Source organism: Aplidium turbinatum, chromosome 13 (genome assembly GCF_918807975.1).
Source record: "Aplidium turbinatum chromosome 13, kaAplTurb1.1, whole genome shotgun sequence".
NCBI lineage: Eukaryota > Metazoa > Chordata > Ascidiacea > Aplousobranchia > Polyclinidae > Aplidium > Aplidium turbinatum.
The window spans coordinates 16,759,262-16,782,729 of record NC_137484.1 but is presented as its reverse complement, the minus strand read 5'-3'; the positions used below and the strand labels follow the sequence as shown (position 1 = coordinate 16,782,729).

At 37.7% G+C, this 23,468-nt stretch overlaps 2 protein-coding genes across 3 annotated transcripts in view; one reads left to right on the top strand and one right to left on the bottom strand.

The window, feature by feature from the left end:
- LOC145782087 (uncharacterized) overlaps window positions 1-9,631 on the bottom strand; it is a 28,724-nt gene extending 19,093 nt beyond the window's left edge. For both annotated transcript variants that reach the window (XM_082593825.1, XM_082593826.1), the window contains exons 1-2: window positions 9,380-9,631; window positions 1,414-1,501 (exon numbers count right to left, since the gene is read on the bottom strand). In XM_082593825.1, coding sequence (XP_082449951.1) covers window positions 1,414-1,501; window positions 9,380-9,450 — 159 coding nt within the window. In that variant the 5' untranslated portion in view covers window positions 9,451-9,631. The remainder of the gene's footprint in view (window positions 1-1,413; window positions 1,502-9,379) is intronic.
- Window positions 9,632-20,817: 11,186 nt separating this feature from the next.
- LOC145781697 (zinc finger MYM-type protein 1-like) lies at window positions 20,818-23,151 on the top strand. The gene has a single exon (XM_082593368.1). The coding sequence runs from the start codon at window positions 20,818-20,820 to the stop codon at window positions 23,149-23,151; it is 2,334 nt and encodes a 777-aa protein (XP_082449494.1).
- The last annotated feature ends 317 nt before the right edge of the window (window positions 23,152-23,468 follow it).

Here is a 23,468-nt window from a genome sequence, read left to right as displayed (position 1 = left end):
ATTCTATATGTATGATACAATATTAGTAAATAATACGATTGCAATACAACAAAGTGATATTAGTAATACACATTCGAAGTGTTTGGTAAAAACATGCGACATACAATCACTATGAAAATTAGTTCTGACACAGCATGCTTTCCTTTGAAGCTATGTGTCACCAAAAACAACTAGAAATATACTGGTAGTACTGCTAATTTGGGGTCCACGTCTATTAGGCGCAGACAGTTGGGCGCGCACATTGTGGCGTCAGGATATTTAGGTGCGGAGCACTGTGGCGCCCGTTCATTTAGGTGCTATTCCTAGTAAAGTCTGCAGATTGTATCAGCTTGGCAGGTAGGGCAATGCTTTTCACACAAAATGTTATATTGAACAGAAAAATACGGTATGTCATTGCTTCCGTGAGTGAAGCTGCTTAAACCGGCAATGCTTTTCACACAAAATGTTACATTGAACAGAAAAATATGTTGTTTTGTAAATACGCGTGTATTTATTTGTTGTTAGTCATGGCTTCAATGAGTGAAGCTGCTTTATCTGGCGGGTCTGCTACTATTCGGTGAGTCCGATTCGGTGAGTCTGATTCGGTGAGTTCCTAACCTCTAACCCCAAACCCTAACTCCTAACCCTAAAACGGCAATGATAATTAGGCCACGGTAACCAATAATTAAAAAAAAAATTGAAAAAATCCCCCGTTAAGGGATCGGACTCACCGAATCGGACTCACCGAATCGGACTCACCGAGTCGGGCCATTCCGTTATCTGGCAATGCTGTTCACACAAAATGTTATATTGAATAGAAAAAGATGCCATGGCTTCTGTGAGTGAAGCTGCTTAAACCGGCAATGCTTTTCACACAAAATGTTAAGTTATATTGAAAAGAAAAATATATTGTTTTTTAATGCGCGTGTTCGGCATTTATGTGTTGTTAGTCCAAGTTTGCGTCAGCGAAAGCTTTATCAATAAATTATTCAAGTATCTGAACATGACTGAGTTCACTTTTAGTTATATAAGTCAAAAAATAACTACACTAAACATCAGTAAAAAATATACCATAGCCTATATTCAAGCGGGTGGTAGGCTTGAGTAAAGAGTAACTTAGCTTTCCGTCAAGACCCCGACTAGGTTTTGTCAAAGCTGAGCTGATACAATCTGCAGACTTTACTTGGAACAGCACCTAAACGAACGGGCGCTACAGTGCTCCGCACCTAAATATCCAGACGCCACAGTGTGCGCGCTTATTTGAAAGCGCCTAACTGTCTGCGCCTGAAAGACGTGGACCCATTATTCAGAGGGCTTGTTTTAATACTGTAGTATGTAATCTCAAGGTGTTTTGGTGATTGCTGCTGTTAATAATTCAATACGCTATTGTAATGTACAACCCCATGATTTGACAATGGATTCGAGACCACTTACTTCATATGGAAGCCCAAAACAATTTTCTCCATCTTGTTTGTGAAATGTTGACTGTGGGCGAACTGATGAATTAGAGTCGGTTTCAACACTAAAAATCAAAACACAGGTCTGTGTAAATATGTACTGACACCAATATTTTTACAGATATCAATATCACTTTTTAGGCCAATGGTGCAAAAAAAGAAGTTTTGGTATTTGGAAGGAGTTAAATCGAATGCTAAGTTTGACCTTATTTGCATAAAACTATTAAAAAAAGCTTTGAAATGTCTTAATTTAAGGTAAAAAATCATCATTCCTTTTTCAAGATTCAGTTAATTCAATCTCAACTGCAGCCTCTCTGTCCAGTCTCCATTTTGCTTTAAAGAAGTCTGTTACTTTATCTCAAAACATCAGAGTTGACTAGTTGTCTGGAGTGGCCGTTCCACTTGTCTCTATTGTCAGTATCTTCAATTCATCTGTCCATTCTTTCACTATATTACTTTTGAGGTACCATAATGAATTGAGGTAATGAACGGATGTGGAGGATATTGCGGAGTACTTGCATGGATAATGTTTGGACATGACGAACAAATGCAGTAAATAATTTGACAAAGCGAGTGTCACGATTTCTTTCTATCTCTTACCAGGAAAAAGACTTGGAAAGATTCAATGACGTAGTTTAATGGGTCAAACCGAAAAGCAGTCAATTAAATTCACGGATAGTTCTACTGGTGAAATGATATATAAAAACGCTTGAAGGACTCCAACGAACGGCTTCTCAAATAACTCTAATTTCTGCATCAACTATACCAATTCACAACTCATAGCACAACTCTCATAATCAACTCGTAACAATCACCATAATAATAATCTCAGAATAAACATTACACAAACTACACCACTATTTATAGTTGGCTGTTCAGTCCAATAACTTCGAGAAGATTACATCATAAAGAACCATCGTTCGGTCACGTAGCATTTAAATGTCAACAAGCAGAAGCTTATAGAAGGTCACGTAGGGAAAATGATTCCAGAAAACACGTTACATAATACAGATTTCGTCATCAGAGGTTACTTCAGGTCATAACCGACAATAACACAACGCACCAGAATTCCACAATGAAAATAGCACATTCGTTGAAGTAACAAAGCAAGCGATCGCGAGGCATTTGCACCTTGATTGTGACATACGCCCCCCCTTAGAATATTGTTGCAAACAATATAACAACACAATCAATACAAAACACACCATAAAACAATTAATTACTCAATAATCAGTTCTCATAAGTCTATCGTTGCATGATCTACCAACGATAGCTTTTCTCAAAACAATAGTCACGTTTTCTGTGAAAGTTTTCAACGTCCTCAACATCTTCAGTGCATCGGCGAGCGAGATGACCCATCTTCCTACATCGGAAACATCTCCTCTCCGGACAGTCCTTGGCGAGATGACCTTCTTTATGACAATTATAGCAAGCCTTTTCATCAAAAGGGCAGCTCCTGGCTATGTGTCCAATCTCTCCACATCGGTAGCAATGGTTGTCACGGCAACGTCTGTTTTCTGAATGTCCGCCGTTAGCAACGCATTCCCTGGCGAAGTGTCCGCGTCTACCGCATCTATAGCAAACTCCAAATGGTCGTTGCCTGCCTCTTCTCCTCGGTTCTTCGCGCTCGTAATATCCGTCATCGTGAGATCGTTGCTGATTATCTGCAGAACAATCTCGAGCAAAGTGACCATTCTTGCCACAAGAATAACAAGTAACTTCAGAATCTCTCTCAAAAACATTTCCGATTATCAGATCAACTAAAGAGTTTTGTAAACATAACGCTTTCACAGTCCCACTACAATACGGAGTTTCGATAGATATCATCGCTAACGGTCCTTGGATTGAAGTGGTATCTATTTTTGTCACATGGCCAGTTTTTCCCGTTAATTGACTGTCTTTAACCAAATCTCTCCTCACTATTATACCAGTAGAACCAGAATCACGTAAAACTTTTACCTTTTTGTCTCCAACTTTTCCATCCACTACTGGCAGGTGATCTTCAGGTATTATTTTTCCGCAAACATCTTCATCCGGATTCTCCTCGTCAAGCTTGGGTTTAGGAATCATTAACGCACAACCGCATCGATAAACGTCCGTGTCTTCATCTTTTCTAGACTGATTGGATCGGGACAACGACTTGTCCTTGCATTCCTTCGCTTCGTGTCCTTGCCTATTGCAACGATTGCACCACTTCCTCGATTCCTGATGATTTCTGTTAGTCTTCTTCCGGCAGTTAACAGACTTGTGACCTAAGCCATTACAATTAAAACAACGTACTTCTCTTGGAACAGCACCTCCTTTAGAATTATTTGTTTGCTCCTCGTCATTATCGCATGACAACGTTTCTTCAGTCGACAACTTCTCATCATGAGCAACTAAGTACTGTTCTGCCACACTGGCTATTTCTTCTAGATTCTTTGGACTTCTCTCCATTAGATAAACAGACAGATCTTTTGAACATGAATCTGTGAATTGTTCCTTAACTATAAGGTTTGCCAATCCGTCCAATGATTGATCGGCCCCCGAAAGCTCAAACCACTTTAACAAAAGGTTTCTTAAACGTTCAATAAATTGACCTGGACTTTCGTGTCGTTCAGGCTTTGCCTCACGGAATCTTTGACGGTATCCATGCTCGGTAAAATTGTATCGCTTTAACAGAGCTAACTTCAATCTGTCGTAGTTCATGGCTTCTTCTTGCGAAAGTCTTGAATATACATCAAGAGCTTGTCCCGATAATAACATGCTTAGCTGGGTAGCCCACGTCGACTTCTCCAATTTGGCTATTGTAGCATATCTTTCAAATCTTAATAAATAACTATCCAACTCATCTTTTTCTTCAACAAATGATGGCAAATCTGGACGTCTAACTTGCGCCATAATAACATCTCGAGCATTATCATTAGTAGAATTAGATCGCTCACCAATGTCCAGCTTTTGTCTTTCTAATTCAAGTTTTAACTTTTCCAATTCATATTGCGCTCTTCTTTCTTCAGCTTCTGCTTCGCGCTGCGCTTGTTTCTCTTCAGCTTCTCGTTGAGCTTGTTTCTCTTCAGCTTCTCGTTGAGCTTGTTTTTCTTCAGCTTCAGCTTCGCGCTGCGCCCGCTTCTCCTCTGCTTCGCGCTGCGCCCGCTTCTCCTCTGCTTCAGCTTCAAGTTGTGCTCGCTTTTCCTCAGCTTCAAGTTGTGCTCGCTTTTCCTCAGCTTCAAATTGTGCTCGCTTTTCCTCAGCTTCAAATTGTGCTCGCTTTTCTTCAGCTTCAAGTTCTGCTTTCCTTATTTCACGAGCAGCTCTTCTATCTTCTCTTTCGTCAGCTTCTCGCTGAGCTTTTTGGTCCATTATCTTGTGATACTCTTCCATCACAAACTGAGACTTCTCATTACCAGTCAGCCCCATTCGTTCAGCCATGCTCCCTAAGTCTTCAATCATCTCATGTTTGACAGTATCCGCCATTTTGACATTAATTTATTATTCAATAAATCTTCGGTATTATTCGGTTTTTCGGTTAAATTCCCGGACGAGCCCCCAGAATGTCACGATTTCTTTCTATCTCTTACCAGGAAAAAGACTTGGAAAGATTCAATGACGTAGTTTAATGGGTCAAACCGAAAAGCAGTCAATTAAATTCACGGATAGTTCTACTGGTGAAATGATATATAAAAACGCTTGAAGGACTCCAACGAACGGCTTCTCAAATAACTCTAATTTCTGCATCAACTATACCAATTCACAACTCATAGCACAACTCTCATAATCAACTCGTAACAATCACCATAATAATAATCTCAGAATAAACATTACACAAACTACACCACTATTTATAGTTGGCTGTTCAGTCCAATAACTTCGAGAAGATTACATCATAAAGAACCATCGTTCGGTCACGTAGCATTTAAATGTCAACAAGCAGAAGCTTATAGAAGGTCACGTAGGGAAAATGATTCCAGAAAACACGTTACATAATACAGATTTCGTCATCAGAGGTTACTTCAGGTCATAACCGACAATAACACAACGCACCAGAATTCCACAATGAAAATAGCACATTCGTTGAAGTAACAAAGCAAGCGATCGCGAGGCATTTGCACCTTGATTGTGACAGCGAGTTTAGAATGAAGAAGTGAAGGGATAAAGGAAGACCGAAGAAAACATGAGAAGATACAGTAAACTGTGAAGGACAACCTAACAAAAAGGAACTTAAAATTTGATGATCTCAACTGCATTGTTGCGTCATCATGTCTAGAATTAAAAGGTCACAATGATAGGGGACTGTGGTATAACGAGAAGAAACCAACATTGTAATTGAGGTTTCTGAAAACTTAAAGGGTTTGCTCAAACTCTCCAAATAGGCTAGCCTATCATAATTGATATAAAATTTAGACCAAGTCCTTTCTGTAATCTGACAAGAACTATTGACAATTAGAGTTCGACATAAGGGCACTTGCCATTTGCTTGAAGCTTTTGCCAGGCTGGATAATACTACCCAGGCAGCTAAAATGTATCATTTTGCATCGTTTCTACGCCAGACAACAAATTGAAGAAAACTTAAAGCACTTCAATCTGGGGACTTTCCCAACACCTAGGAACACGTGACAAATGAATTCAACACAAAATGAACAAGGAAAGACAAACTTATTGTGAACAAGACAAAACATGGACTCAGAGTGAATGATATTACATTGAGACAATTTTGCATGCCGTATTTTCTTAAATAGAAACCGCAGCTACTATTTTTTTCATTTTTGAACGTTTTGTGCGGCTTCTATTCTTTTTTATATGAACACTTTTGTCTTCTAATTGGTGCTCAGTGGGCATTTGAGTTTATCTACCATAAGTATAATAACAAGAAAACGAAAACAGTAAGTCAGCTGCAATTTTAATGTCTCTTTTTAGAAAACCGCTAATCCGACAGCTGCAATTATTGTCGCATCTGTGAAGCAAACAAAACCAGTATTATACCAGTAGTGTTGATTAGCAGGCCTCGAAATTCACGGCATGTGATGTCCGCGGGAAATACCATTTAGATCGGTCATACCGTATTTGTCCGCTGAGAAATAACACAAGAACTAGCGATACAAATCGTCATTGCATAGCACGAACAATAGGGTGATTCATAAATTGTTTTTTTTTTAATTCAATGGGGCACCCTCTTGTATCGTGTCAATACCTGAAAAAATAATCCTGTCAAATTTTTAGGGCAATCAAAAGCATTTTTAAGGTTGCTACCGACTTTGAAAGCTGCACATAATAAACAAATGGGTCATTTTATGTCAACTCAACAGGATGTGCAAGCTCGACCCTCTTAGATTTTCTTGAAATTTACACTAAGTTTCATATTGATGTATAATGAACACAAAAAAAATTTCAGCTCATTATCTCAAGAGTTAAGACGTTTAGAAATTATAGCCCTTCAAAGTCACCAAGGTCCCTCAAAATGCGTTCGCATGTAAATTTTCCTCCATGTTTGGGTCTTCATAACTTTTAATCTAAAGCATTTACAAAGCTGAAATTTGGTATTCTGATTAAGCAGCAGCCCTAGTTTTCATATCTACCACCAAAATTGCTAATTTCCAATTGGTTTTAGATATAGAACCTTTCAAAAATTGAAATTTTTTACATTTGAAAATTTTTTATTAATTTTTGATGTCCGCTATCTCCCAAACCAATAGTCACAGAACTACCATTTTGCATATCATTAATCTATACTAGTTGATAATTAACTCCCATGAGACTGACACCAAACAAATGTGAAATTATTGAAGTTTGGATGGTGCAAAGATGAAGCCCGAACCATCTTTATGAAGCCCGAACCAAATGAAGCCCAAACCAAACAAAAGAGAAAACACTTCGCCGTTGTTAACGCTTTGAAGGTAAGTAATTGGCAAAACGAGCGAAACGAAGTTAATAAAACTGATGGCGGGTTTTCACTCTGCTTGAGATCATGATTTTTTGCGTTTTTATTCGATAACTTAACTGTCTCTGATCGTTGTTATTCACTCTCACGAAAAGAAAATGAATAGGCTTGTTTTCCAACTGTTCCAATTATGAGCTAACGATATCAAAATTTTTACAACTAGGTACTACGTACTGCATGCGTAAAACTAATCGTTTCAAGCAGCGATTGTGATAAATTCGGTTTGCGACCTAGGTGTCAATATAAACAAGACACTAAGCTTAATCAAAGACTATTTTAATTGAGTAAAGTTGCGTTATGGTTATGACGTCAATTGTCACCTGGTTCGCAATTACACATTACTTCAAATTTAAAATTTTTAATGAAGTCGAGTACGACGTTGCAAAAACCATCACACAAAATCATCATCTATCGATGTGGAGTCAAACATTTCACAGAGGTTATCACCAGCTCCAAAGTTAACAACATTATGCAATATGCTGGGATAACTTCCCGACTGACAGATCAATCTTTTCCACGACTCGAAGGAAAGATTTGAAAACACAGTGGTACCGGTATTTCTAGAAAGTTGAACTCTTTGAGTGTGTTACTTTCATGTTTGCGTTTATCACAAGCAATGGGACATTGGATCAACGTACAAAGGGATACCGTACTTCGTTGTTTATCAAGGTCTGGTCAATAACATTTCGAAAGGGTTGACCACCAGCTCAAAAATTGATAATATATGCAACATGCTGACAAAATATCCCGATTGACAGAACGGACCGATCAATCTCTACCAAGCGGTTGACCTTTCCAAGGCAACGCAACATTGCGTCACACTTGAAAGCACCACGTCAGTCACGTTTGGGAAATGTTACTTCTGTATTTGCGTTATCACATATATTATAATAAGACATTGGATCAACGTTCAAACACTAAGTCTTTGTCTTGTATTTCCGATTGACAAAAAATCGTAGAGTGGCGCAAGAAACTTCTTTGCAATCACTGAAATCGATTTGCGCGGGTGGACTACATATTTTTTCGGACATTTTGACCAAATTGACTGTATTTTTTTCGGACATTTTGTTAAAAAATCGGTCAATGACCGACAAATGACCGAAAAAAAAAACCCACTTTCAGAGTGGCTTTGCTGAAATTTTAAAAAACCTTCTAAACCGTAACCACTAACTATTGTTCTCAAATGGCGAAGAATTATCAAAATAAAGTGATTAAGCATGACGATAGACGCTAAAACTGGTGTGTCCGCCGCTGGGTTTTTTTTTCTCGGTCATTGACCGATTTTTTTAGCAAAATGTCCAAAAAAAATATAATCAATTCAGTCAAAGTGTCCAAAAAAATATATAGTAAATTCGGTCAAAATGTCCAAAAAAGAAATTGCAAATTTTGATTTGTATCAGCTACTTGAAAGGAAATATTTTCATTAGAAAAAATGACCGGAATAAATAAAAATAATCGAATTTTTTCAAGTCATTTCGGACAAATGACCGAAAAGTCTCAGCGAAAAAAAAACCCAGGTCCGCCGTGAAACTTAATTTGTCCGCTGAGATAGCTGCTCAGACCAGACACAATTGTCCGCCATCAACAAAAACGAATTTCGAGGCCTGGATTAAGTAACAATAAAATTCTGAAAAATGGAAACTATTCGAGGGCAGCTTATATTCAAGAAAATACGGTACCGGTAAGCAGAGTTTGTTTACATGTACTGTTTTAGAGAAATATAAAAACTGAGGGCACCGGTAAACAGAGTTTGTTTACATGTACGGTACCGCGTACCGGTACTGTTTTAGAGAAATACAAAAAGTGAGAGTACCGTACCGTACCCTTTTTAGTTGAAAATTTTTTGATATATCATGAACAGAAAAAAACTCAACACCATTTCAATAGTATTTAATTAAAAAAAGACGAAAAAAAAATTGCAATCTAATTATATAATTTTTGCAAGGTAATTTTGACTTACTGTTGATTTTAAACAAGTGGAAATGAATTAATCAGATTTTTAACCACAATGAAAAACAAAAAAACTTACTTAGAACCAACTGCCATTTTCACATATAATCCTCTCCTTAACTCTGTAGCTGAAGCCAGCTCGGTAGTCATTGCAGACGTTCCACTCCGTTAAGTTTAAAACTGGTTGTAACAAACTCCAATAATGCCAGCTTGAATCCATCACAAAAGATTGGCAAAGTTGCAGAAATATGAAACTCTACACAATACATTACCAGAACTCTAACACGTACAGCATTCTGAACGGTTACAGTTCTATACTACATTCAATCAAATTCCTACATCAATCTCTTATATCGATTTTTATCTCTATATAATTCAAACAATTTTTAAATAACATAAACAGTCACAAACTAAGCTTTCCAATAAAGTGTTGGAATTCAAAGAAAATGAAGGGTTGTACCCAAGACGGACTATATAGAGGCCATGACAACGTACAATGGGATTGTTAAAACTGGGGGCAGATAGTGACGTCATAGTGCCATTGTCTTCAATTGAACCGACATTGAACCGTACGTTAGGCTAATATTTATAACACTGAAACGAAAGCTGTGGCAGCTTTAAAAAACTAATATGTTGTTACAGAACGGTAGCCTACTGAAAGTTGAAATAAATCACCAAGTACGCTACTCGTCTTGTAAACAATTTATATATATTTTTAATCTCGTATGAAACGGGCCCACCACAAACTTGTAAAAGGAAAATACAATTAAATCGTTCGTTTGACATTGTACCACACCAACCTTGAAAATTGCGATGGATCAGCCATGATAACACTGAGATATTTAAAAAAGTGGTAACTTCACTAGCAAAAAGTATTTAAAAAAACAACTCGCTTAGTTAAAAGATTAATTGTTAACGTGCAAAAAGTAAGGCATCATTCACTAAGCCTTATAAATAAGTCGATATCGAGACAAGGCTGATACGCATCATCTTTAGTATATAATTTGACTAGTATGCTAACCCGACTTATAGTAGTATTAACGAGAACACTCAAGAAAAAAAATTGATAAATATCCAGAAAAGCTCATAAACTAACGTTAACATAGTCTATGATAATTAATTCCCAAGCTTGAGAATTGTAAGTGTTCTAGTACTGTGCAACTTGAAATCCCGTCTCAGTCGGTTGTATGAGCTTCTGGACAAAGACAAATATTCGAAGGACCTAACGATTGTTTACACGGTGTATTTCTTTTCTACAGCCGGCATAAAATTTATAGATTTCATCTGTTGCAAAAGAATACTTTGTTGATGAGATAATTCCATTTAATGCAAGAATCTCACAGCTTCTTGAATTTATAACCATCTGGAACATTTACTTGCTGATAGAGACGTTATAGAGCATTTTACTCCAGAATGAAATGCTTCAACGGTCAGATTGCCATCAATTCTTAACACAAACTTGGGTATGCCGGAATCTTGCATAAATTCCTTGCATTGAAAAACAAGCGTCTGGTGAGCCCGAAATACAACCGTCTGGTGAGCCCGAAATACAACATCATCACCTGCTAAAAAAGTAAATTGGACACTACAGTAAAAGCATTAGCCAGGAGATTTTCAAAGCTCACAATAATGTCACTTTTGTCAAAACTTGGTAATTCATCAACAGGCTGATTACGAGTTCTACTAAACGCCCTTTGAGTACGGTACTTCTAGGAAGAAATGGTGGTAAAGGAACAAAATTCAAAGGGACACAGGTAAACACAGATGGTGGATACAAAGGTCTTACTTTCCCATACTTTATAGTGGTAGGATAGTTTTCTGGCCAATGGCGTTCACAAACGAAGGTGTCCTTTGAATCGGGAATATTATCCCTTGGGATACTGGCAAGCTATCTATCACGTTCCGGTTGGCATTTAGGCAGTTTAAACACTGCAACTTTATTTTCTTCACTATAATTTCCATTGTAGTTAAAGATACAGCACTTCTTAACCATATTTACAAGAGTACTAATATATCACAAACAATGCTTCACAACCTAAAACAAATCAAATATAAGATTGAATCAAATATAGACGTATAAGGACGTTAAATAGCCTATCCACCAAGGCTGTTCGAAACAAACATATTTCTAAATACGGGTACTTACGGTGCATCCTGACTCATTACTAGTAAGATAACTGGGTTGCTCAAGGGTAGACCCTCCGCCCTAATAGCTCAAATGACGACCAGCAATTCAATTAGGCTATGCTGTTTCGAATCAAATCATCCATGAACGTAAAACAATCATTGTATTACTATCGGAAAAGCAGCTTATCATGCAATAGCACTGGGGTTGGAAAACTTCTTGACTGATGATTTCAATCTGTTTATTGCAAAAAGTTCCGAAATATGGATTAAGGGGAAGCCAAAAAAATGTAATTTGCTTTAAATCAAAATGAAACGATAAAAAAAAACTCCGGAAAAGACAAAAGTAAATTATTCGTTTTCTGCCTCACAGAAAATGACAGGCCTATTTGAGATTCTCAAACTAGTAGCCTAGTCTAGTAGTTTTGTATGGCAGTTTCATACACTCAGCTGGTGATCTCAAGAACTGCTGACTTGTAGGAGACTCTCTCATTCATATAGGCGTCAGACGTGTTGGGTCAAATTTAGTCCGGCAGCTTATTAGGCCTACGTTCTGAGATTCTCCTGTTTTTCACTATCGTTTCAAACGCACAACCAAATGAAATTGCTTGGATTTTGAAACGATTAAAAAAACATATTTTGAAATACCAAAACAAATCAAAGTAGGCTATTTCTATTTCAAATATCGATCTATCTCATCCTGATGCTGATATAGGACACCGATAAATCACATTCCTACCAAGATTAGAGTTGTAACTTAAGTAGGCTACTGTACCAGTACTCATTAAACTAAAATAATTCCTGACTACCCTGAACTAAACGTACTGCAAAATGGAAGCATCTGTAGAGAATTTTAATTGAAGACAATGGCACTATGACGTCACTATCTGCCCCCAGTTTTAACAATCCCATTGTACGTTGTCATGGCCTCTATATAGTCCGTCTTAGTTGTACCCATAGGCGCCTAAGCCGTGGGGGCGTGGGAGCCAGGCCCCACGTATATTTCTGCATGGGAGCAACTTTTTATGCTGCATTGATACATAAAACAATAGATGAACTAGCGATCGGCAGCAGGAAAACATTTTTAAATGCAAACCGCAACAATTTCGCGATAAATAATAATCACTAGAACTAGTAGCGATGCTACAATCCCACCCCAGACAAAAAATCTGTCATTTTTACGTTGATTTAACGTCTGCAGACGTTGAATCAATGTAAAAATGACAGATTTTGCTGCCTGAGACATAGCAAAAATCTACCATTTTGCGTCGATTCAATGTCATCAGATGTTGAATGCACCCAAAAACAACATAATTTGCTACGTTGACACAGCGTGCGTTTAGCTTAATGCGCTTGCAAACAGACTCGATGTCGCTTTCGAAAGTCGAAACCTCTGCAGAGAGTTGTCGCGGCAGTGAATCGCTTGCTGTGAAAATGAACTTGAAGTGAAGTCTCGGCCCGAGGTAATTACTAACCAACGCAACAAGGGCTGGTACAAACCGCATTGCGCACACGCGGCATAATCAACACAACAACGAACTCGCGCAAACTGCATGGCGCACATACCACCGTTGCCATAGAAACCCGATCAAAGGCGGGGAATATGCGCATCTTTTGTTTCATTCGCAACACGAAAACGGGCGTATTACAGCAAATTGAAACTTGAAAGCAGGTCAGCCATAAGTTGCGATATTGTAGTGAAAAGGGAGCAATGTCAAGTCAAAAATTTAATCAAACGTCTCTCCGTAACTATTTTTCAAGGGCTGTTTACTAGGGTGCATCGTCTCCCGCTTTTTTTTGAAATTGGTTTCGTAACATTGAAAAGTGTGTTCCACTTCAGGAAAAACTTAGCCAAAAAAAATTTTTTTGTTCAGGGACCCCCCCTTCCACTCGCGCATGCCCCCCCAAATTTCGGACAGAAAAATCGACATAACTCCAAAACTAAAATACTTAGACATAAAGTGTTTGGTATTAGATTTATTGTAACTATATGATTTGATTCAAATTTGGTGAATAAAACATATTTTACAAAAAAACAAAATTTTTTTGCTACGTTCATTGAAAACGTTCAAGTTGGACTCCCCTTTTAAAGCCTTATTCAAGGCTACTCTATGAGATAAAGAGTTATGGATCCGCATCCGTCTCTTTTAAAAGCTTTGTTTAAGTTTAGTATCATCAATCAATTATTATAATATAATAGTATATATATAATAATCTAAAAGAGAAATAGCGATGGAATGATAATGCAGTAACTATAAGACATACCACTCATACCAAATGGAACGTTCTGTTGATGGTGCTATCAGCATGGTATTTGACACTACATCAACAAACACTGGCCTTTGGTCTGGAGGTTGTGTTGAATTGCAACAGAAATTGAAGAAGTCATTGCTATGGTGTGCATGCAGAAAACATGTTGGAGAACTAATCGTAGGTAATGTGTTTGAAGCACTGAGTATTGAAACATCTCGATTGCCTGAAATAACTATGTTTGTTCACTTTCGTACTCACTTCAACAGTATTTCTCAAGACCTCATCTCTTTCCAACCTTATTTAGATACATACAAGTGCTTGTCAATCAGTGAAATGAATTTCCTTGAAACCTTGAAAGAAGATACTGTAGCTCTTGCAACCCAGTTGCTTACAAAAAATGATAAAAGATATTTACCTCGAGAAGACTACAGAGAACTATTGGAGCTGTGTCTATTTAGTTTCAACTATCCATTGCCATGCAAGAAGCCATTTAAATTTAAACAACCAGGAGCTATTCACAAAGCTCGGTGGATGGCTAAAGTTATTTATGTCATAAAGTTAACACTATTGTCTAGAAGGACTGAGGAAGTAATGGATCCTGCTAATCCCAAGAAGCACTTGATTCTGCAACCAAAGCAAACTGAGAAGTTGAAAAGGTTTGCAATGTTCCTCCTATATGTGTATGTGCCATGGTGGTTTCATTGCAGTTCAGGAGTTTCCGCACCATGGGCAGACCTGAAGTTAATGAAAACTTTACATTTGTTTGAGAAAATTGATCCCATTGTAGCTTCTAGTGGCTTGAAAAAGATGAATCTCCACCTCTGGTACTTAACTGAGGAAATGATTCCTCTTTCTCTGTTTGATTACCATGTTCCAGATGAAACAAAAAGAGGAATTGTTGATGCTTTGTTAAAAATGCAAGCAGCAGATGGTTCAATACAGGAACCTCTGAAAAGAAAAGGTAAAGGAAAGCCAGTTTTTCCAGACACAATTGATGCCTACACTTCACTGATTGATTTGATTGGTAAAGATTCTTGGTATCTCTTTAAGCTCTTAAAAGTACGCCCAACGTTTTTTGAAAAAAATGTTAGGGAGTGGGAAGAAGATAGTCAGTATAAACTGGCCAAATCAAAAGCAGAAAGGTTAACAGTTGTAAATGACTGCTCCGCGCGTGGTGTCAAGCTGGCCACAGATTTTCGATCATCTGCTCAAAATATCCAAAACTTTGAAAGCATTCTTCAGGTAGTTGAACAAAGCAGATCTAAGAGACCAAATTTGCGGAAAAAATCATAGACTGTTGCATCCATCTAACAAACCGGCAGCTCCACTTTCAAAAGTGGCCTTTAATTATTAGAAATGGGACCGAAGTGGAGTTCTGTGCGTAACTATATCGCCACATAATTTCCAGGTGCTCATGAAATGTAATTATTTACAACAGCTTTACTACAAATACCACCCCGTTTGCCTGAAGAATCTATTCTAGCGAGCTAGACGAAAACGTTCGAGTTGGACTCCCCTTTTAAAGCCGTTTTCAAAGCTGCTGTATGAGATATAGGCTGTATTTTTTTAAAGCTTTATTCAATATTATATTATCAGTAATGAAACAAAAATCACTTTAGGCTTATTCATATTTTCAGTTCATTCAGTGACATTATTATAATATTTGCAAGGGAACATGCATAAAACGAACAGTGCATTATCATTTCGTAGCTATTTCTTTTTAGATGTATTCGAGTGAACAGTGTCTCCTGAAGAGCAAAAAAAGTTGTTCTTTGTAAAATATGTTTTATTCACCAAATTTGAATCAAATCATATAGTTACAATAAATCTAATACCAAACACTTTATGTCTAAGTATTTTAGTTTTGGAGTTATGTCGATTTTTCTGTCCGAAATTTGGGGGGGCATGCGCGAGTGGAAGGGGGGGTCCCTGAACAAAAAAATTTTTTTTGGCTGAGTTTTTCCTGAAGTGGAACACACTTCTCAATGTTACGAAACCAATTTCATAAAAAAGCGGGAGACGATGCACCCTACTGTTTACGGATGTCAGTAACTTTTAAATTTATTCAAGGTGACGTGCTGTTGAATTGATGTAAACATGAATGATTTTGCTTTTAACAGGTTTATTTTCAAGCGTATGATCAAGTTAGTATTTTCATTCCATTTACATACCTTTTAGTAAACATTTTCGTCTCTTGTTTTATGCTAATAAATCTAGTTCGTTGCTAAACTTTATGTTGTGCTTAGCTTAAAGAGTCGCAGTCCATCAACCGCTAGCCAACGCAGACGCATAGCATGTGTTTTGGTCAAGTTTTGTTTATAATAATTAACGGTAGGTGAACGTGGCTATAACTCCGAGTGTAGCAATAAAAGGAATCCTAGTGTGACGACATAATTACGTCATCCATCTGCGTGACATTTCGCTGAGTTTACATTGCTGCTGATGAAACACGCTTTCGCCCCCACGGCCAAAAAAATAGTTAGGCGCCTATGGTTGTACCAGGAGACATCCAAAGGTTTGGCTCATGACACAAGAGAAAGGTCCACAGAGAAGCTATAAACCGATATGCATAAATTGTACTTAAATATATAAGTGGCTATTTTCACCAACTTGTTGCCATGGTTACAATCAGGTGTAGCCAGAGATAGGATTAAAGTTAGGAAGGGTTAAGCTAAGGGTTACAGTTAGAAATAAGGTTAGGGTTTTGATCTTTGCCCAAGACAAAAAAAATTTCCAAAATACAAGTTTTTGTTTTCAACAGCTTTAAACTTTTCTCAAATTAAGGCAGAATCCCTTATCTGGCAACGCTATTGATAAATGTCAATAAATAACAACCAATAAATGTGGAGTTACATTAACTTGAAGTTACTAATATTTTTTCATTCACTTGTTGATTTATGCAATATGCATACCAGTTTGTATCCTTTGTGGATCCTTCTCTTGTAACATGGGCCAATTCTATGGATGTTTACTGGTACAAACAGACCTTCATTTTCTTTGAATTTTAATCAGGGTTGTAAAAAAAACAGGTTTATTTAAAACCCAGCCCGCCCGAGGTTTAAAGGCAAAAACAAGTTTTTTGAAAAAAAAAGGGTTTTACAGGCAAAAATGAGTTTTATCACATAAAAATAGCTGTAAAAATGTTTTTTGCAGAATTTGTTTCGTCATTTATGTGATATGCATTCATGTGAAAAATCATGCTCCTTGACAGTGAGTTGCTCGTTGCCAAGCCTGCTAAATGTGTAACAAGAATTTGATTCAAACATATACGGTACCATACATTACTTTTTTTTCTTTTCTAGCAATAGTCGCAACAAAACTAATCAGTAATCATGCTAGAAAAGATAACAATCCCGACGAACACCCAACCTTTGCAGTATTTATTTGATAAGTTGTTACAAAAAAACTTTTGAGAAAAAGCTTTGTTCCATCACAGGTGTTACCACAAGTTTTTGTTGAACAACTTTGAAGTTTTCTCACATAGTACCGGTACTAGAAGAACTCATCTAGTACCGTAACACTAATTTTAGATTTAGGCATGTATTTAAAAAAAATAAAACAGCCCACTCAAGTAGTGAAGTACCCAACATGCAACTCAAGTTGGACTGGAGCCTATCTTCTACCATTGATTACTATCAAAATCTCTCATATAAAAGATATAAGAATCTCTCATATAAGAGATATTATAAAAATTGTATTATAAGAAGTAGTTCATAAATATAGTCTTAGTTAGAGATGTACCGATACCAATATTTTGGCCGATACTGATCCCAATATCACTTTTTTAGGTCGATACCGATAATGATACCGATATTTTGGCCGATACTTTGGTGTTACAAAAAGAAGCAATTTTGGTATTTGCAAGGAATTATATCAAATGCTAAGTTTTACCTTATTTGCATAAAACTATTAAAGAAAGCTTTCAATTGGCATAATTTATTAAAGATTCAAGAATCTAATCTCAGCCGCATTGTTGTGTTATAATAGTAGGTTTTAGTAATGATAGACCACCGTAATTGAGGACTGGGGTATAAGGGAAGAAACATTACATCATAATTGGGGTTTCTGGAAAATTAATAAAGGGTTTGCGCAAACTCTCCAAATAGGCTATCATAATAATGGATAATAAGATGTAAAATGTAAACTAAGTAATTTGTGTACCGTAGTCGTACAAAAACTATTCCACAAGTAGTGCAATAGGGTGGCCCCTTTTGAGGCAATTTTTTCATTTCAACTTGCCTGGGTGATAGATTTTTGCCTTAGCCCAAAATATTAGTAAATCCAAAATTTTTTTGAAATCTGACCCTGTTTAGACCCTGCCCCAACACCATTTTTAAATCGAGCACCCTAAATCACGTTTTTAATGATAAAATTAGTACCGTACTATTTGAGCTAAATAGGTATGTTGTTGGTATTCATTTTTATTGATTTTCAGAAAGGAAGACACTTGCATGCCTTAATTCAAGATTTGAACAACTTTTTTATTAATTCATTTCATGATATAGTATCAATGTAAATGCTTCTTAAATTGACCGATGAAGTGATATGATTTCTTTTTGAGAGTTAGGCAAAAGACAAAGTGATGAAAGCACTACTAACTTATTGGGGTCTGCTACTATTTGGTGAGTCCGATTCGGTGAGTCCAATTCGGTGAGTTCCTAACTCCTGACCCCTAACCCTAACCTCTAACCCTTCAACGGCAATAATAATTAGGCTACGGTACCCAATAATTAAAAAAAAAAATTAAAAAAATCACCGAATAGGAAATCGGACTCACCGAATTGGACTCACCAAAGCGGGCCATTCCGAACTTATTGACCAAGAAGTAACAGCACATCGCATTTCACACAATAGAATCTATGTTTGCTTGGATTTTCTGGTAACACGATATTTTTTTCCTGATCCATGGCTTTTTTCTTCCTTCTGTAGTGCACAAAGCGTCACCAATTTGTCGTTTTTGCCTGGCTATCCGCCCAGCTGCTCTTGTCACTTTAACTTCATGTTCTACAGATTGAGTGCGACTTGGATAATTTAGATGAAGATGTTCCACAAATTGCTGAATGTTAATGCATGATTTGGTCAGGGGAGGTTCATTCAAGAGAATGATTCCTTTTTTGTTTGAGAGGTAGGATATTGTGGAGCACCCACTGCCATATATGGTTATCATTTCTGTACTGTATAAGATGTTGCCTCAAAATTTAATTTGGGAAGGTGAAACTCTTGCACTGAAGAATTTTACGATTGACTTTCATCATTGGTGGTGCGCCAAATGTTATAGATTAGTTTGCCTGCATTAGCTTGTGATGGTATTGTTATCATCGCCCAGCATTGCCAATAGGGATGCACAATACAGAATACCTGGCTATTCTAGAATACTTAATTTCAAATCCAGAATTTCGAATCTATTCTGAAATTACGCGGCAATTTTTTTCAAATAATATCGAACAAAAAGCAAAAATATTTGTACATTATTTTGAATTGTATTAGTATCACATGTCAAACAGAGTATAACATATGATAAATCAAGCATCATACGATTAGGGTTGCCAGATTTTTTCTCAAAATAGTGAACATTTTGAACCATCTAACTACTACTAAAAACTTGGTCATCACACTGCTTAGGCCTATAGTACAATAAACATGCAACTGTTTGGGTGGCAGCTGACTTTTGTGACCTTTTGGTCTTTTGCTGCCATCCTTGTTGTGCGAATTATTTGTGTTTATTGTGTTTTTGTATATTTTCTCTTTTTTTTCTTTCTTTTTTGCCAACAAAACAAAAAATAAACTGAACTGAATTCGTCTGCAGTTCTGATAACTGCGTGAATCATATGAAGGAAGAAAAAGAGGCGCTTGGAACAAACAGTCAATGAAGAAAAAAATCGGCGCGCAAGACGGAAAATATCAATTTTACATTTGTTTAACGTCGCACACTGTTCATTTAACAGATTTATTTTCGAATCCTGATATCCGAAAAGAAACTGCAAATGCGATTCGAATACATTGAGATTCGAATCTCTAAGATTTGATATTCTGTATTGTGCATCCCTAATTGCCAAAAGCACGTTTACGGGATGAGCAAAAAAGCAATGTTGTTGAACACTCTGTTGAATGACTAGGAGCCATAGGCGCCTAAGCCGTGGGGGCCTGGCCCCCACGCATATTTCTGCGTGGGGGCAACTTTTTATGCCGTATTGAATTGATACATAAAACAATAGATGAGCGGGAAAACATTTTTTAAGTGCAAACCGCAACAGCTTCGTAATAAATAATCACCAAAGCGAGTAGCGATGCTAGTGCTACAATCTCACATAGCAAAAATCTACCATTTCGCGTCGATTCAATGTCATCACATGTTGAATGCACCCAAAAACAACATAATTTACTATGGAGACGCAGCGTGCGTTTAGCTTTATGCGCTTGCAAACAGACTCTTATCTCGATCACCGGCGACGAGTCCAGGGCGGGTGGGCCGCGCCCGCCGGACATTTCAGGAATTAAAAAAAAATTTAATGCAATTTTAAGTCCCAAAATTTCTGTAACCATCTGCCACCTTCTAATACTAGCCTACTTACCTTATTCGCAGGGTTTTGTCGCCATAATATGTAGGCCCTACTAGACCTACTAATTAAGCGATTAGTTTGCGTCAATTATTGCCATTGTTACATTTATGCAACGTTAAACAACGTTGATTCGCCGTTAAGCGAGCAAAAGTGTCCAGCCGCGCCGTTCGTCTCCACTCTGCCACTCGTAGCCCAGTGCTATAAATCAAATAAATTGCGCAAACCTGTGAGGATTGAGGATCTTCATTAGCGGTACAAGTCTGACCGCAATTTCCACTGCTTTTACATCGTTTTAACATCGCCAGATGTTAAATCGGTGTGAAAACTGTAGCATTGTTCTTCAAAGGAGTAATTTTCTCTCAAACCACGTTATCAATTACCTCTGATGCCAAAATGCTCTATTTTGCCATCTCAATCATCACAGTTGCGTCTGTTACGTCACTGATATTAAACTCGCAAGTTTCTTCCGCAACCCGCACATACCAACCTTTTCGTTTCTTTTGCAACACGAAAACCGTGTTTTACAGCGAATTGAAAGCAGGTCAGTAATAAGTTGCTATATTGTAGTGAAGAAGGAGCAATGTCAAGTCGAAAACTAAATCAAACGTCTCTTCGTAACTATTTTTCAAGGGCTATTGGCCCAGAAAACCAGCCAGCGGTACCAAATGACGCTCCAGATGATAGTCCTAATGATGTGCAGGTGGTAACAGCTGCACAGGTAGAAGCATTAGTGGTTGACAGCCCATCGGATGTTGTTGTGGAAGAATTAGACACTCCCGGTCCTTCCAGTGGTGCTGAAATGAGTTTTGGTGTTCGTGATGGAAGAAGATATCAACGTGATTGGGAAAAATATCACTATTGGTTGAAATACATACCATCCATTGACGTGGTCCGGTGTTCAGTTTGCTTATGGGCCGTCGAGCATAATCGATTGTGCTCTTCTTCCAAACAGCTGCTCACAGAGGGCCAGCAAAAGGTTTGGCTTAAGGGATATTGCAATTGGAAAAAGGGAAAAGATAGATTTAAAAATCATGAAAAGAGCGTTTGTCATTTAGAGAGCGTAGCCTCTAAACTGCAACATAATGAAACCGAACGAATTTCTTCTTTGGTGGACCATAAAACCGCTAAAAATTTAAAGAAAAATAGAATAGCTTTGGAAAGCATTTTTGATGCGCTTATATTTTTAAGTAGACAGGGGTTGGCTATACGAGGTCATGCGGAAAACAATTCAAACATCGTTCAAGCCATGAACCTTCTTGGGTGTTATAATTCCGATGTAAATGCGTGGATGACAGAGAGAAGAGGCAAGTGGCTTGGGCATGATATTCAGAATGAAATACTCGAGATGCTAGCGCATGACATCGTTCGTAAAATTGTGAATAAGGTAAATGATTCTACATGCTTCAGTATTATGGCTGACGAAACTACAGACATTTCCAGGAAAGAACAAATATCGTTGTGCGTGCGTTATGTAGATTCGCTATTCGCTATTCATGAGTGCTGCATAGGTCTGATTGAAACTGATAAAACAGACGCAGAAACCCTCTTCAACGCATTGAATTCTAGCGCCATTGCCGCTGGATTAAATATGTCCTTTTGTAGGGGGCAAGGCTATGATGGTGCCGCCAATATGAGCGGGCGTATCAGTGGAGTGCAGCGTCGATTTAGAGATGTTTACCCGGCCATGCTGCATATTTACTGCGCTGGACATCAGTTGAATTTAATCGTTATGGATACTTTTCAGTCATCTCAGGAAGGAACAAATGCATTGGCAGTACTGCAATCTGTTGTAACTTTCATAACGCAGTCCCCGAAGCGTTTGGCTAATTTCAATAAATACAAATTACGTGCCGATGATGCTCCCACACCTTCTCTTCGCCCGCTTTGTCCAACAAGATGGGTTATGCGTTATCCGGCTATTGAAGCTTTCTTAGCTAATTACGCCAACATATTAGATTGGCTTTTACAAATGAGCCAGGACGAGGCCATGCAACAATCTTCAAGAAGTCGTGCTGCGTGTCTTTTGCGCTCTATGGAATCGTTCAGCACCTTTTACATGCTGAAGGTTATGCAACGTGTGCTTTCGTTTGTTCACCCTGTGCACGTAGAAGTGCAAGGCCGAAACGTCACCGTGGGAAAATTCAAGCGAATGCTTGAACACCTTCTAGATGTGCTCACAAGCAACATATCCGAAGAAAAATCATCAGCATTCTATGACGCTTGTGAAAGCAAAGCAAATGAAATCGGTGTGGAGTTTCCAAGTGCGCCACGTAATTGTGGTCGACGAAGTGGCAGTGTGGGCAGAGAAACCGATACCGGTAGTGAAAGTGTAAAAATATACTTTGTTAACCTGTTTAATTCAACTTTGGGAAGGGCATCTAGATCTCTGCTCGAGCGCCATGAAAGTCAGGATTTAAGCATGGTATCGCATTTGGAAACTGTTTTGTTGTGTAAAGATCCCAACAGCTCTGATTTTGAAAAATCGCTTAAGGAGCTTGACAATATCTATAGCTCGCAAGTAGATATTCAAAAATTGAAGCATGAAGTCGAGCAATTTTTGGATCTAGAAAAATCGAAAAAATTAACCACGGAAACAATTGAAGATATCCAACAATTTTTTGCAGAAGATGACACCAGAAGTGTAATTTTGAAAAATTTTGCTGCTCTGTTGAAAGTTTACCTGACATTGCCTTGCACAACCTGCGAAGCCGAGCGCTCATTTAGCACGTTGCGCCGTGTTAAGACGTATCTGAGATCAACAACGTCGCAAAAGCGCTTAAATCACTTGCTTATTCTTAACGTCTACAAGGAAGATGTGGATCTACTAAACAAGCCGGCTATTATTGATTCATGGATTAATCGTCATCAAGTTCGACAAAATACTTTTGCGAAATCGGAGTTAATGAACGATTAACCACAAAGTCAAACTAACACAAATGGTAGGGTTTTGCCCTGCATATCTGACTGATTTACCGTGCATGTCTGTCTGTTTGAAACCAGTAACGCATTTCAACGTTTCACTGAATACTGAAAATTTGTGAGCGGTTACTTTCCACGTTAAATTACGTAAAAACTTCCAACAATAAACATAAATTTGAAGCAATGAAGTCCAACAGAAAAAATGCGATTGAAGGCAAGAAAAAATAGAACACAATATTTTATTTTAAAGATTGGCCAATTGATTGCCAAAATATTGTGTTCTATTTTTTCTTGCCTTCAATCGCATTTTTT

Excerpts from the sequence above, each read along its gene's own strand:
- LOC145781697 (XM_082593368.1), top strand. The coding sequence starts at position 20,818 with ATGTCAAGTCGAAAACTAAATCAAACGTCTCTTCGTAACTATTTTTCA.